This window comes from Tamandua tetradactyla, chromosome 17 (genome assembly GCF_023851605.1).
Source record: "Tamandua tetradactyla isolate mTamTet1 chromosome 17, mTamTet1.pri, whole genome shotgun sequence".
In the NCBI taxonomy this organism is placed as follows: Eukaryota; Metazoa; Chordata; class Mammalia; order Pilosa; family Myrmecophagidae; genus Tamandua; species Tamandua tetradactyla.
Genome location: NC_135343.1, coordinates 28,153,392 through 28,168,786, shown reverse-complemented (window position 1 = coordinate 28,168,786; position 15,395 = coordinate 28,153,392). Strand labels below are relative to the sequence as shown.

Here is a 15,395-nt window from a genome sequence, read left to right as displayed (position 1 = left end):
TTCAGATGCTCCGTCCTCCAGTTCACTAATCCTGTCTTCTGCCTCTTGAAATCTAGCATTGTAGGTTTCCACTGTTTTTTTCGTCTCCTCTGCTGTGGCTTTCATTCCCATAAGTTCTGTGATTTGTTTTTTCAGACTTTCAACTTCTTTTTGTTCATTCCTTGTCTTCTTTATATCCTCCCTCAGTTCATTGATTTGACTTTTTATGAGGTTTTCCATGTCTTTTCGAACATTCTGAATTAATTGTTTCAACTCCTGTATCTCATTTGAATTGTTGGTTTGTTCCTTTGGGCCATATCTTCATTTTTCCTACTGTGATTCGTTATTTATTGCTAGTATCTAGGCATTTAATTACCTTAATTAGTTTATTCTGGAGATTGTTTTCACTTCTCTTACCTAGGATTTTCTTGGTGGATGACTTTGTTGTCTGTCTGTTCTTTGACACTCAGTTCAGCTTATCCTGGACCATTAGCTTAGGTTTTGTTTAACAGAGCAGAATTTTTCAGTTCTTTTTTTCTTGTTTCTTGCCCTGCCTGCATGGTGCCTTTCCCCCACCCACCCACCCACCCTTAGGAGGGTCTACTCAGGTATTATAGACCCCAGCCAGATTTCCCCAGACCAAACTGGCCTCCTCTCAGGAGGAGAGAGTCACCTGCATTAGTTTTCCCTGAGGGTGAGACCCAGCAGGTTGAAAAAGTTTCCTGTGTATCTTGGACTCTGTGTTTTTCCTCTTCTGCCCAGAATGTGGCGCTTGTCTGCTTGCAGGTCCCAGCAGCATAAGGTGATATGTTACCTTTAACTTTGGCCAACTCTCCCTGCTGGGCCGCATGGTGGAGACAGAGGAGAGGTTGTAGGCTGGCTTTAATCATTCCAGATTTCCAAACCCTGGGTTCTGAATTCCTTGAGGGAGGAAATCCACCTGAGCTGGGCCCCACCCTGCCCTGGGGAAGGCACAGGCTCCAAACAAGCTCTCAAACGAGCTTGTTTCTGCCTATGCCTGGGGCAATTGCAGCCTGAGAAGCCCTGCCGTATGCAAAGGCAGTCAAGCCTTTGTAGAAACACAACCCCAAAAAAGAAAGAGAAAAATCCTTCTCAGAGCAGGACCCCCTCAGGTTTGCCAATCAAGAGCATAAGTTGGTATGTTGCTTTGTGTACCTTCAGATCCTCTGTTCCCCCTGCTCTCCTTCAGGGCCCAGACCCTTTCAAGTATTATGTGCTATCTGAACAAAAAAACCTGTTTCTTTTTTTTTTCTTTTTCTGTCAGCCCTGCCCCCTCTGCTTTGATCAGCAACCTCTGCTTTGACCAGGTTTACCTGAGCTTGGGGCCTATTTTTAGTAGTCAGATTTTGTAAATTAATTCCACAATTGACCCTTATTTGTGCTCAGCCCCTGCTGCTGGTAGAGTCCCTTTCCTTTCCCCTTTGGGAAGCAGCCTGTGGGGGACGGTCGCCACAGCTTGGGGAACTCCCAGTTCTGGAGGTGCTCACAGCCAGTCCAGCTGGTCCATACTGGGGTACACTGTGTGTCCTGTCACTGACATGGCCCCAGCATTTGTTCTATACTGTTCCTGGCTGTTTAGTAGCTGTTCTAGAGAACGAACTAAATTGCACACCTCGCTAAACTATCATCTTGGCACTTTCTCCCAGTCTCCAGTGTCCTAACACAAGCTCTTAAAGATGCTTCCCTCCTACTTCTTCTAGGAGTTTTTCAGTTTTGCTTCTTATATTTAGGTCTTTGATCCATTTTGATGAATTTAATTTAAATGTTGTATATGGTGTGAGATAACGGTCTTCCTTCAGTCTTTTGCAAATGAATATCCAGTTTTCCCAACACTGCTTATTGAAAAGACTATTCTTTTCCCATTGCATTGACCTGGCACCCTTGTCAAAAATCAGTTGGTCATGGATATGAGAGTGGTTTTGGTTTTGTTTTTTTGGCATGGACCGGTTCTGGGAATTGAACCTGGGTCTCTGGCTTAATAGGTAAGAATTCTGCCACTGAGCTATCTTTGTACCACCCAGATATGAGGTTTTATTTCTTAACTCTCAATTGAGTTCCATTGGTCTATATGTGTCTATCGTTTTGCCTGTTCCATGTTGCTTTGATTACTGTAGCTTTGTAATAAGTCTTAATATCAGGAAGTATGAAGTCCATATTTTCTTCTCTTTCAGAATAATTTTGCCTTTTAGGTACTAGTACTTTCCATATAAATTTTTTGTTGTTTTTTACATCATCTATTGTAAAATGTACCTGTTTAGATGTGTTCAGTTTGAATATCCATGAAAACATAATTGCAACCTTGATTATAACATACCACCCACCCACCCAAATATTTCTTATGGACCATCCTGACATTTTCACTTTCCTCCGCACATTCTTTGCCAGGTTGCTGGACAGCCATCTTATCTGATATTGGTCAGTATCAATTAATACTAATTTTTTAGAATATTACATAAGTAGAATATAGAATGGAATGTGCCCTCTTTTGGGTTTTGATTTTTTTTGTGGGAGGGGTTCTTTTGCTCAGCATTATCCTTATCAGTTCCATCAATGATGTTGCATTTATTTATGATTTGTTCCTTTTATTGCTGAGTTTTATTCCTTTTATATATAGAATATGATTTGTTAATGCAATACCTTGGAAAAAAGCATAGAATGTGAGTTACTACTTAAAGGGGCCAAGTTCACAATTTTCAACAACAAAGCCAGCCAAGCATAAAACATAAAATAGTCAACTTTCGTTTTCCTTAAAGAAATGGAGTCCACTGGAGATTTTTTAACATTATCTCTTATAGACTGATTTAAGATTTCTATGAATGTTTCTTGTACCTCTTCTATTACACATATTTTTTAGGTTCTCACTATTTCACTTATTACTCTTTCAGCTAGTTGATTTTCTGCTGGACAGTTTTCAGTCTAGGCATGATTTTTCTGGATTTTGTTGTGTTTTCATTTGCCTCGCATTATGTACTGATTTCTCTTGTAACTTCTACCTTCTTTGATTTCTTTTAGCAACGCTTTGTAGACAACTGTGTACAAAATTTTTTTCTTTATATTTTTATTGAAAAATCGGCACACATACATTCCATACAAAACACTTTTTCAGATCATAAAGGAATGAAGTTGGAAATCAATAATAGACAGAGTACCTATCTACTGTTGAACCCCTCTAAGGAACTTTTAATTTCTGTTACTGTATTCTTCAATTCTGTTTTGTTCTGTTTCCTAATTTCCACCTCTCTTGATATTCTCTCTTTGGTAAACTATCGTTTTCTGAATTTTCTGTTCCTTAAGTTTGTATCCAACTAATGATGGAACGGTTATTTCCTTGAGCACCAGGAGCTAACAAAAATAAACCAAAACGAATGATACTTTTCAACAATCTTTGCATATTAGTTCATTCGGCTGGTGCTCTCCTTCAGAATTAAGTCCTTTTAGCAAGAACAGATTACCTGAGGTGAATGTGAAAGCCAAGGTTCTCTCTTTTGAACCTGCATCTTGTCTTGTCCTGAGCTTGTGCTTTCTCGTGGCCTTAGGAATTCCTCCTTTTACAGGAATTCAAATATCCTCTCTACTCCCTAATAAATAGGCTTTCTTCTCTTACTGGGTGCTCTGTTGTATGTCTTAAGCTGGCAATGGTTTGCCCCAGTCTACTTTGACTTAGTATCTCTTACACTGCTTTAGCTCTCTGCAATATGCTTCTGTCTGTAGATTAAGTTCTGGGAGTGTGAGCCAGACATGAGTTTTCTGGTTTAGTCTTTCTGGCTGCCATCCAATAGATTGGCATCAACATGCAGGCACCCAAGTATGTGCATATGAGTTAATCTGCTCTCTTCAGAACAGGGTGGAACCTACAGTGGGGAGTGCAGGCTGGCCCCAACTGCCCTAGAGAAAAGATGAGAGAGTGGTCGGGAAGGGCCCCAGGATCTTCTTCTGCCATTTTAAAAACTGATTTTTTTATTTGACACTGCGCTTTTAACTGTTTGTTGGAATTTTGAGAAGGATGATACTGCCAATTTTTGCTAATTGTTCAAAGATTCTGTGGCAGAACAGAATCCTGGAGCACCTTATACCCCATCTTGGTTGATCAGATATTCTGGGAACTTTTGTGTCCCATAATAGACATGAATTCATTGGGGTTATTCTTTAATGGTTTATTTTCAGTTCAGATCATTATTTGATACCTTAAGAAGGCATTTTCCAGTATAGGTTATCTTACATTATCATTCTGCTTAAGGTGATTCAGTATGATTTTTCTAGCCAGGTAATGCCATTTTTGGAGAAGCAGGATGAGGGGGCAAATTGTATTTGTAGTGTTTTAGTGCCAGTAAATAAATCCAGCAGGCAATTACAACTTGAAATTTGAGACAGTCATCAGACCTCTGTAATCTTCTGTTCCATTTCCCTCATTGTACCAGTGGAGAAATATGCATAGAAAAATACAGAGGTTTTTGACAATACTATTAAAACCAGGATCTTTTGATTTAGCTGTTCCTTCTGCTCACTAGGCTTGCTCTGTTGTGTTAGATGAAGAAATGCATCATACCTTGCAGACAACTTTCTTCCTGGTAAGGCTTTTAGTTCATTTATATGTATTCAACCATTGTTAGGAACTATTCGGTCATTTTTTCTGAAAGCGTGTTATCATTGCTTTTGAGTGGATTTAGTTATGGATTGTAGCAGATTAATTTTAATTTGTTTGCTAACTTGAGTACTTCTCAGATAAGAATATATTACTGTTCCATACTTCCCTGTTTGACATAATCTCTAGATCCATGGTTAATTTCAAATAAGTATTTAGGAGTTGATTTACAAGTTTGGCAAAATCCAATAATTTTATAATAATAACGGAAACAGTTATCATAGGGCTCATCTGATTTGTTTCCAGTTTCTTAGTGTCTTTTATTGAATGATGTTCAGCATCTTACCATCTGTAGTTTCATGTATTTTGTCTGGTTTTTGGTTGTTTCTGGTCAGAGAGTGAATCTTGTCCTTGTCACTTTATCTTGGTCAGCAGCAGAAATCATTTGATAATTATTTTTAAAGCATATTTTATTGCAAATGACTAGCCTTTTTTGGAGATTGGACAGTTCATGGATTCATTTCTTTGTGTTATCGTTGTGTGTATGTGTTATCTTTTTTTGTAATTATTGTCTCATTAGAATGAGACATCAGGACGTTAAAAAATAAACTCATCTGATAGAAGAGTTTAGAAGCCATCTTGTCTGGAGGCTTTTATATCATTGAGTATGGCAGCTGGTATTGATTGTAGGAAATTCCCATCACTGCCCCTTTTTCCTGTACTTTTTTTTAGGCTTGCTTAAATTTCACGTTCCAATTTTTTCCTCTTGCCTTCTTCCATAAGAAAGCTTTAATGGTAAGCTAGAAGGGTACTGCAACAGAACTTTTTGTGATGATGGATGTTCATTCTGTGCCACTAAGAGTGTACCTACGGGCTCCCTGTATCTGTTGAGTACTTAAAATGTAGCTAGTGTGACCGAGGAACTGAATTACTACTTTTAATTTAAATAACCTTGTGTGACCAGTAACTACCATATTGAACAACACAGGGCTAGAATATTTACTTCCTAAACTACCAGTCAAGGAAGTGAACCTTTTGTTTTGTAGTCATTCTAAGTAAAGGAATGTCTCTGTTTTATTTTTATTCTAAGTAAAGGAATGTCTCTATTTCTAGATTTCTGTTTTAGAAAGATAATTCTAACAGGATTGTGAAAGACAGATAGCTGGAGAAGGCGGCCTGTCAGAACTATTATCCTGATGAGAAACAAGGAAGGCCTGGCCTAAAAAGGCCCAAGATAGATAATAAGCTAAGAAGTAGATAACAAGGAGTTAATGTATCATTAATAATAGGTTTGGGTGCACATCTCAGAAAACCCAGATTTTAATAATATTACCTAATAAGGGTTTTGTTGTATTTATATCATAGTAAGTCAAGGAGCAACTCTGTGATGCCATTAAATATTTAGTTCCATGATTCCAAAAGACGTCTGCTTTGGAGCCCGCCACCCTCAGCTTCTGTTTTCATGCTTGTTACCTTGTATTTGCAAGAGTGCTGTTCCACTTTCAGCAGGAAGAAGAGGAAAGGTAGAGGGCAAAACATCAAGAGAGCTGGACAGCCTGTTCTATTTCATTTTAAAGCGCTTTCCTAGAGATTCCACCTAGAAATTTCTGCTTATGTTTCTTTGACCAGAACTGAGTCACATGGCTATTTGAGCTGCAGAGGAGACTGGGAAGTTCAGTGCTTTAGCTAAGCACGTTGTCTCTTTCAACAAAATTTAGAGTTTGCTAGCAATGGCAAAAGAATGGAGTCTGGGTTGACAACTAGGATTATCAGTCAAGTCCACTCATATAGTTAACTAATGTCTATATGTATGCTTTTCTTTCCTTACCCACCTCAGGGGAGTCAAATCAATTCTTAGTTTCATACGTATATCCAGCGTCAGGTCCAGAATATTAGGGTGATGTGTAGTCCTCATCTTCAGGTGTAGCATAATTCCTGTTTGTGCGAGTTCTCCGCTCCGTTGGTCGAGTTTGAATGATCATAAACTGTTCTTTATTCTGAGGCTTAACTTGGCAGTTGAATTACCTCAACTATTTATTAGGCTTACAAACTTGCTTCTTGGGGATTCTAAAGATCTTTAGCACATAGTCCTTAAGCCTGAGGTTTCCTTTTTACCTTTCCTATCTCAAGCATGGTCCCTTGAGAAAGTTCTAAAGAATAGGATCCAATGTGTCCAGCGGAAAATTCTTATGGAAGGTCTTTGGAAATAGCCTGTCTCTCTTTTTTTTCTTTCCTGAAAAGGCAGTTGTGTTTTCTGAAGTTGTCTGTTGCTCTGTGAAAATGTAAGTTGCGTTTTTTGTTTTTTTGTTTTTTTCACTTCCACAAGGTACCAGATTATGGGGCTCTAAGTCAGTTAACAAAGACCTTTTCCCTTTTATCTTTGCTTATAGACCAGCAAAGTTCTGCCATTGGTATTTATGGAAGCAGGATTTTTGAGTGACTGTTTGAGAATACAAGAAGACAAGAATAAAGAATTTGAAGAGTATATGTGTGTGTGTGTGTATATATATATAAATGGTATTTCATTGTATGAACTATATTTACATTTAACCTAAATTCATCATTACCTGGTTTTTACCTAATGATTTTTAACTCGTTTTAAGTGAATGAGTTTGTGTGAGAGTATTATAAATATTGAGAAAAATTAATGAGATCCCTATTAACTAGTAGAGTCCAAGTTGTACACATTAATGTAAATTTTGAATAAGTGAATGCCATAGCATTGGTCCAAAGAATACTCGTTGGTTGACATCTTTTTATATCATCATGAACGTAGTATCGTCTGGCTGTGTTAAATGTGCCAGAATAAGAAACAGCAGCAGGTTAATATGGTGGTATATTCTTTTTCTCCCCTAAATGAGATAAGATCTGGGTCTAAATGTAATAATGTAGCTTTTTGAATTTTATTTTAGAATTCCTCTCTGAAGAAATTTACATTTCTAATACCATTATAGAATTGATTCATTGATTGTTCAAATTGAATTGTAGAACATAAACAGTTAAGTTTCTATAGCATTGGTTTGTTTAGTATTTCATTGCATTTCATATCACTACATCACAGGAAAATCTTATTTTTGAATAAAAGTCATAGTTTGAGAAGGGCTTACAAAGCAAGTAAATGATAACAGAATTCTTTATCCTGAGGTTTTATTTTTATTTACAGAATTCTCCCAACTCAAGGCTTTTATCTTCATCCATGCAGTTTCTTTATTTCATTTCCCTCTTTGGCTACCACTTTTCTTCCAATAATAAATATATTCTCAAAGCTACTGAACTGATGTCAAAAATTTTTTTTTTGACATGGACACTTTTTGTACTGCTTCAATGTTTAGAGTTTCTACTTAAAGGATATAGGCAAGAGGTATCTAAGCTGCTTTGTAGGTCTTTATTTCAAGACCCAAGAGCATGATACTAAGGTAACAAACCTGTTTGACATTGAATCTTCATTATATAACAATGTTCCCCCACTCACCTCCTATAGGGAATTGTGTGCTGGGTTATTTTTTCTCATTTTTTTGCTAGGAAGTATATTCTAGTTAGAGGCTGAGATAATCTATATTTTGGGGTCACATGATGTGCAATCTTGTTGTTAGTCAGCCTCTAAATTCATGTCTGGGGCTGAAATCTAGAAAGAGTATCTGTTAGTCTCCAGAGAAGAGGAATTGCAGGTAAGTGATTTTATTTTCTACTTCCCTATGTTGATGGTATTACAAGCTGTGGTGTGTTCTGCCCCTTCCTCTTTTTTTTTTTTCCTTTTTCTTTTTTGAGTGGACTCTCTTTCACTCTACTGTGTTTATAGAACTTTGGAAAACATTAGGAAGAAAAAATGTAAGCGCTTTCATTCTTTTTATTTTCTGTATATGATTCTGATTTTCAGTTTTCAGTTGGTGTTCTGTCTTATATCCAAACCAGATCTAATGGAAACATGTTTTCTTACAGGATATCCTCCTCATTAATGTAGTAATTGAACAAATGATTTGTGATACTGATCCTGAGCTAGGAGGCGCTGTTCAGTTAATGGGACTTCTTCGCACTCTAATTGATCCAGAGAACATGCTAGCTACAACTAATGTAAGAAATTACACTGTGATTTAAAAATGTTTTGGTGTAGTCAGTTTTAGATGGTTTTATAATAAAGTTTTGAAAAATAACCAATACTTTGTATATTTGTATACATAATATTCTTACAGTAGTTAAGACTTAAAGAAGTATTCCAAAATATTAATAGTGGTTATCTCAACATGGTGGGATGTTTTTCCTCTATGAAACTCTCTTTTAATTAGAAAGTATTGTGGTATTTTTAAGTCATTGCAAGTTTGTGGGCCCAACTGTGTGAAATATAATGGCAAAGGATTGAAAGGCATTTTCCTAATAATAACATTAACTTAAAAAAATAAATCTAAATTTCATACTGCTTTTAGTGACATAATTTTTCTTTGGTTTTTCAAATTGCAATAGGTGGTGTAGTCTGGAGTTCCAAATTTTAAGCAGTTATGTTGCCATCACATGGCTTGATAAGCTCTTCATTGCATTTCAGATCACAAATGTCTTGTAAAAAAATTTTCTTTGAATACTTTTCCTTGGAAAAACTTTTTATAAAGCTATTTGTTCATTTTCTTGCTTAGTCCTTTATTTACTGCATAATCTGAAAATGATTAAATTGAATATAATAATTTTTTTTTGGTTAATTCACAGTATGTTATTTGTTCTTTGTGTGTGACTTGTACTCTTCTTGAATATGTTCTGTTAATTACAGAGGTAGCAAAGTAGTCTCTTTTTTATTATGTGTGTTTCAGAAAACTGAAAAAAGTGAATTTCTAAATTTCTTCTACAACCATTGCATGCATGTCCTCACAGCACCACTTTTGGCCAATACATCAGAGGACAAATGTGAAAAAGGTAAGGTCTTTTATTTATCTGCTTTTGATTTCTATTTTCAAAGAAGGTTGAAATAGATATTATAACAGGCTGTTGTCTACTTGGTGTTTTCTATACCAGGGAAATTACTACTGAAATTTAAATTGTAATATAAAATCATGATTACCCCTGTTTCTGAATGTCTGTGAAGAAACTGATAAAAGTGTAATTTCCTGGGGAAGAAAGTTGTAGACGTTTAGCAAATGAAGGAGTTTGCCCCAAAAGTTGATCTCTGAAGGAATGAGGAGAAATGACAGTATATTGCCTATATTAGAAAATCCAAGACAACCATCATTTTGGAGAACAGTTTGGCAATATAATTTATTTCACAACATCAAAATCAGAAGTTGATTGATTAATCAAAGAAGTTGGATAAAAGAAAATTATTTTTTTTATTTTTTTATTCCTACTTTACATATTTTATTACATAAGTATCAACAAAATTTAACATCTCATACGTATTCAACTTGTTTATAGGCAGATCAGTGTTTTTAATCCTTTTTAATTTGCATATTTTCAAAACGAGTCAGGACTTCTCTCTGACCCAGTGAATCTCTATAGTATTTTTACTTGCTCTTATATAAAAACCCCTTAATATGTCATGTTTCTAAACCCACTATTTTCTGATATAAGAATTATAACTTCAGAAGGCAGGGTACATTATAAATATGATCAATAAAATTATAGCAATTTTGAAATGTTTGTGACAGTAGTCGCTCTATATTTCACTTTAAGCCCGGGCTCTTATGAATTTTTTCTTTAAAGGAAAATTATTTTTGAAATACAGAAATTCTTTAAACATTTTAACTTTACCTCTAAATGCACAATTATTTGTCAGTATTTTCTTTAGGGATAAGGCTTTTTTATTATATGTTTGTTGATTGTTATTTCCAAATTATCTTTCTTGGCCTAAAGTATACCCATAATTCATCAGCCACAATTTCTGATTTCATGTTATTAGAGCAGAGTAAAAACCTAAAGATATTGTTGAAACAATGTAAGTGCAGACTTCTAATAGGGTTTTAGGTATTTCCGTTCCTGCAGATTTTTGTAGTTGTCTAGTATATTTCTAATTTGGCAGTAATTTGAGTTCACAATATTATTCCACCTTAGCCCTAGATAGTATTGTTCTCTTAGATTTTCTTCAGTCTACTGCATTTAAATTAAACGTAATCATACTATCAAATACAGCTAGCATATACAGGAAATGTGGGTACATACACTAGAGAATAGCCGTCATCGGGGAATGTTGATTAATTTGATGACTCAGTTAAGGGGAGGTCAGTTAGGAGAATGCTAAACTAGTAAAGTTGTAATGTGGGCATGCCCTCTTACTATCAGTTCTACCTCTAAGTGTATTTATATAACCCTAGGAAACATTTGTGCATAAGCATGACATGTTCAGAAATGTAAGTGCATTTTGTATGGCAAGAAAATGAATAAAGTATGTTATATTTATCCAGTGAAATACTATATAGCAATTAAAATGACTGAATTTAATTTTAATTTCAGTGTGTCAGTAGAAAGGTTCTCAAAAATGAGTCAGGAGAAAAGTACATTGCAGCAGGTTTTAATGCAGAATGGGACCATTTACGTTAATTAAAATAAATACATTTTTTATGTTCATTTCAAAAATAAAACACTTTGTCAGTATACAAAAATAAATAGATAATGTATAACAGACACCCATATACAACTCCCTGCAGGCCTTATCAACTCTAACTTGCCATATTTTTTTCAGAAAGAAATAAAGCATTACAGATAGAGTTGGGGTTCCCTATGTATTCCTTTACATTCTCATTCCCACCCACCCCCTATCCCCATCCTTCAAGGTGTGCTGAATTTGGAATTTACCATTCTTATGTCTCTTTACATTATGATATGTGTATATCCATAAGGAATATATGGTATTATTTTTCATGTTTTCACATTTAATGGGAATTAACTCCTATTATACATATTATTTTGCTTTTTTTTTTTTGTCTAATGCTGCTTTTCAAATCTAGCCATGTGATTCTGGTTCATTTTTGACTCCGCTACAGTATTCTCTTATATAAGTATGCAGTAACTTAGTTATTCTGTATAAGTTATCTCCTTTTTTGCTGCTACAACCAATGCGTCATACATTTTTGTGTTTCCCAGTACAAACGTGCCTAGATGTGCTCTAGGATATGTGCCTAGAAATCATAATCTATTTATATTGTTCTACTTATTTTATTAAAAAATAATATCCAAAGCATCAGTGGCTGATTGTTAATATTATTTGTTATTCTGGGGATTTTAAATTCCTATTTTTTGCTTTTAGAAATGAGAATGCAGACACACCCTAATTGTTGGGTAGTGATTAGAAGAAAATAATATGATGTATCTTTGATTATAGTCTCTTTATCATCAGATTATTTATGCTTTATCTTTTAATAATTCCACCTCTGCACTCAATTCTGTAAAAGATTGCAGATAAAGGTGTAATATTTGACCAAAGCAATTGACTCTTAATGGTTATTGTGAGAGTGAAATGAGATGATGAATGAATTTGTACTTCGTATTTATAAAGTGCTAGGGAAATGTGAGATAACCATTACTGAAATAGCTGATTTTAATTTTTTTTATTAGATAATATAGTTGGATCTAACAAAAACAACACAATTTGTCCCGGTAAGTATAAATTCATATTTTATGAACTAATGCAATTTGACCTTCTTCCTATTCAGAGTATAATATTTATTCAAAACTATGAAAAGCATAATTTCAACATAAAAGTAAAATCTAAGAATAAATTTCCTTTTTTCTTTATTAGAAAAAGTGTCGGGCAGGCCATGGTGGCTCAGCAGGCAAGAATGCTTGCCTGCCATGCCAGAGGACCTGGGTTTGATTCCCGGTGCCTGGTCATGTAAAAAAAAAAAAAAAGTGTCACTTTCTCCAAAAGGAGAGAAGGAAAACTAGTTGGAATTTAGATTTTTTCTGTAAATGTACAGTTTGTTTTCTGACATTATTTTGAGAAGATAGTGTCTGGAAAGTTGAGGATTTAGTTTGTTCTTATTTCTGAAATCTCGTAAAATAAAATCAGTTAGGACCCTAATGTTCTATTTGACTAGTGTTAATGGCAACTTATGCTTAGGTTTTGTTCATGTGTTGGAATCTAAATATTGTTGCTTCTATTTGGAACATGCTTACTAGGTATTGGCCTGGTAAGATTGAAAATATATATGCTATGTGTACTTTAGCATCTTGTCTTTTCTGTCTAGTCCATTAAAGGTCCAGGAGAGTTAACTTCTTCAGGCCAGCCAGCTTCAAATATAGGCTGCTCAGAGACTGGAATAGTTAAAAATGTAATGGATAATATTTTGTCCTAATTTTGGAAGCAAAAACAAGGCATTTAATTAACATTACAGATCATTGTTACAAAATCGTTAGGAAATAAAATTTTGGAATTGAGAAATTGGTTTTAAAGGTGAGAGACTGGTTCAGATATATTGGCTGTGGTATCAGCTGTTACACACATTGGTCTAGAAAAAGTAAAACTCATGACTTGCATTTAAAGTAGAAGAGATCTTTGGAGTATTGGAATTGTATTTTGTGTATTTATGTCCACTCTGTTATTTAAAAGAATGTTAATTTAGTTCTGGTAGCATCATTGCTGTACAAAATATGTATGTATACAATTTCCTTGGGTAAATAAAATAGAAGTAGATGATGTCAATTTTCCTATTCCATAAGGATGTAACTCCATACTTTCTTCATAATTTCATATATCCTTGCCAAAAGCTTCTATAATAGGTGTGAGCAATTACCCATATAAGCCTTTGGCATACAGTAAAATTTTATGTTCAGGGAGCAGTTTAAATCATTCCATGAAAGTATAAACAAAAACCTCTTGAGGGAGAGTTGTCTTATTGCAATAGGCCTCTCTTTGTGGATATCATGATTTGATGTTTAAAAAAAAAATCGATGTTATTTTGTTGTTCTGTTACGTAAAAATCTTGAGGTGATGTTTTCACTTGATGTTTGAATTGCCAAAATGCCCTGTCCTTGAAGATGTCTTAGGAAATTTGCATTTTGTCACTTTAAATAAATTTGAGCTTCTTCCTGTTTATTGTGTACCCTTTTATAGATTGATTAATTAGTATTACTATTTAAAGATTGCTTCATTCTAGAGCTATTTCTGCATTGTTTGGAGCATCATAAGTATCAAGTAAAAAGCTATGTTATCCTATTTTTAGATTCCTACATTTATTGTCACTTAGATATTGTCTAGGAGCTTATGATAACTGTATTTCTTAAGGAAACTTTGCCATGAAAACCTCAATGCAGTGGTTGTAGATTTTTATTGAATTTTTCTTCCTCAACATTATTTAATATTTTATACAAATGAGAGCCTTAAAAAGTTGTTATTTAGTAGATAAAACAGATAATACTTACGGAGAGTCTACCTAATGAAAAGTAAAAATCTGTAGTCCTCTTGATAGAAAAATGGGAAGGAATACAATTTTACTTTTGCTCTAAAATGTAATACATAAGCTTTATTTTATTGTACTTTATTTAGATGTATTGCAGTATTCGTTTTATTTTCATGTGTAACTTTCTTTTGTAGATAATTATCAGACAGCGCAGCTGCTAGCCTTAATTTTAGAGTTACTCACATTTTGTGTGGAGCATCACACATATCACATAAAAAATTATATTATGAACAAGGACTTGCTAAGAAGAGTATTGGTCTTAATGAATTCAAAGCACACCTTCCTGGCCTTGTGTAAGTAACAATTTAAATGAACATTCTTATAAAATGTTTTAAGGAACATAATGCAGAGAAAAGCCGAAGTTACCCACTTGAATTTTATTTTTCATTTTTTTTAGCAATGTGTATGCTGGTAAAAAAGATGATTGTGAGAATTACTAATCCTGTATTTTCTCTTATTTTAAGGATGAAAGGAATATGGTATAGTGGTTTCCTATTATATTGCTCATAAGTAGATTCAATTAGCTTAACTTGTATTACGATACTATACATGATATAGTATTTATATCACATGCTTTCTCAAAAGATTGAATCATTTACTACTTTCCCAGCACTCAGTGTTACTACTTTTTAAAAAATAATGCCATCAGTCTGATGATGAAAGATACAAATTTTTAATTGGCATTTTCCATGATTACATCTTCAATTTTAGTGCCATTTGCATTTTATCTGTTAGGATTTGCCTCTTTTTCTTACTGATTTTGTAGGCGCTCTTTGTATAATAGAAACATTAATTTATCATACTTCAAAAAATAATTTCCCAGGCTTATTCGTTGTTTGCCTTTGACTTTATTGTATTGTTTTCCATAACTGCTTAAAAATTCTTTATTCCAACACATTTTTTCTCTTCCTTTTAGGGCTTTTGGATATTTTCCTTGGTCTTACTTAGGAAAGTGTCCTTTATTCTAATATTATACAAGTACTCTTCTAAGTTTCCTTCTAATAATTTTATTATTTCAATTTTTTATATTTATATATTTAATACATCTGAAATTTTTTGCATACAGTATGAAGTGAGAATCTAGCTTTTTTTTTCCTGATTGGTAGTCAGTTGTGCCAGCACCTTTTGTTATATAAACCATATTTCTTACTGAATTAAAATATCACTGTTGTTATACAATAAATTACCATATATACTTATGTGTATTTCTGGATAACAGATTTAAATAAATGGGAATTTTTATTCTTACGCCACATGTAGTATTATCTCTGTTATAAGGCTTAATATATGCAAAGTCCCTCCCTCACTTCTTAATTTTTTTCATTGTTCTTGTACATTTGTTCTTACACAGTAACTTCAAAATAATTTTATTTTATTCCTTCTAAATAGAGTTTCATTACATTTTTGTATTAATTTTGGAAGAATGGATGTTTTCATTA

The 15,395-nt window shown here is 34.1% G+C and overlaps 1 protein-coding gene across 2 annotated transcripts in view; it reads left to right on the top strand.

Annotated features, from left to right (window-relative positions):
* The window catches only part of PPP4R3B (protein phosphatase 4 regulatory subunit 3B), an 85,685-nt gene that overhangs the window by 43,234 nt on the left and 27,056 nt on the right, over positions 1–15,395 (top strand). For both annotated transcript variants that reach the window (XM_077134269.1, XM_077134268.1), the window contains 4 exons: positions 8,522–8,653; positions 9,379–9,481; positions 12,113–12,154; positions 14,091–14,249. In XM_077134269.1, the coding sequence (XP_076990384.1) occupies positions 8,522–8,653; positions 9,379–9,481; positions 12,113–12,154; positions 14,091–14,249 (436 nt within the window). The remainder of the gene's footprint in view (positions 1–8,521; positions 8,654–9,378; positions 9,482–12,112; positions 12,155–14,090; positions 14,250–15,395) is intronic.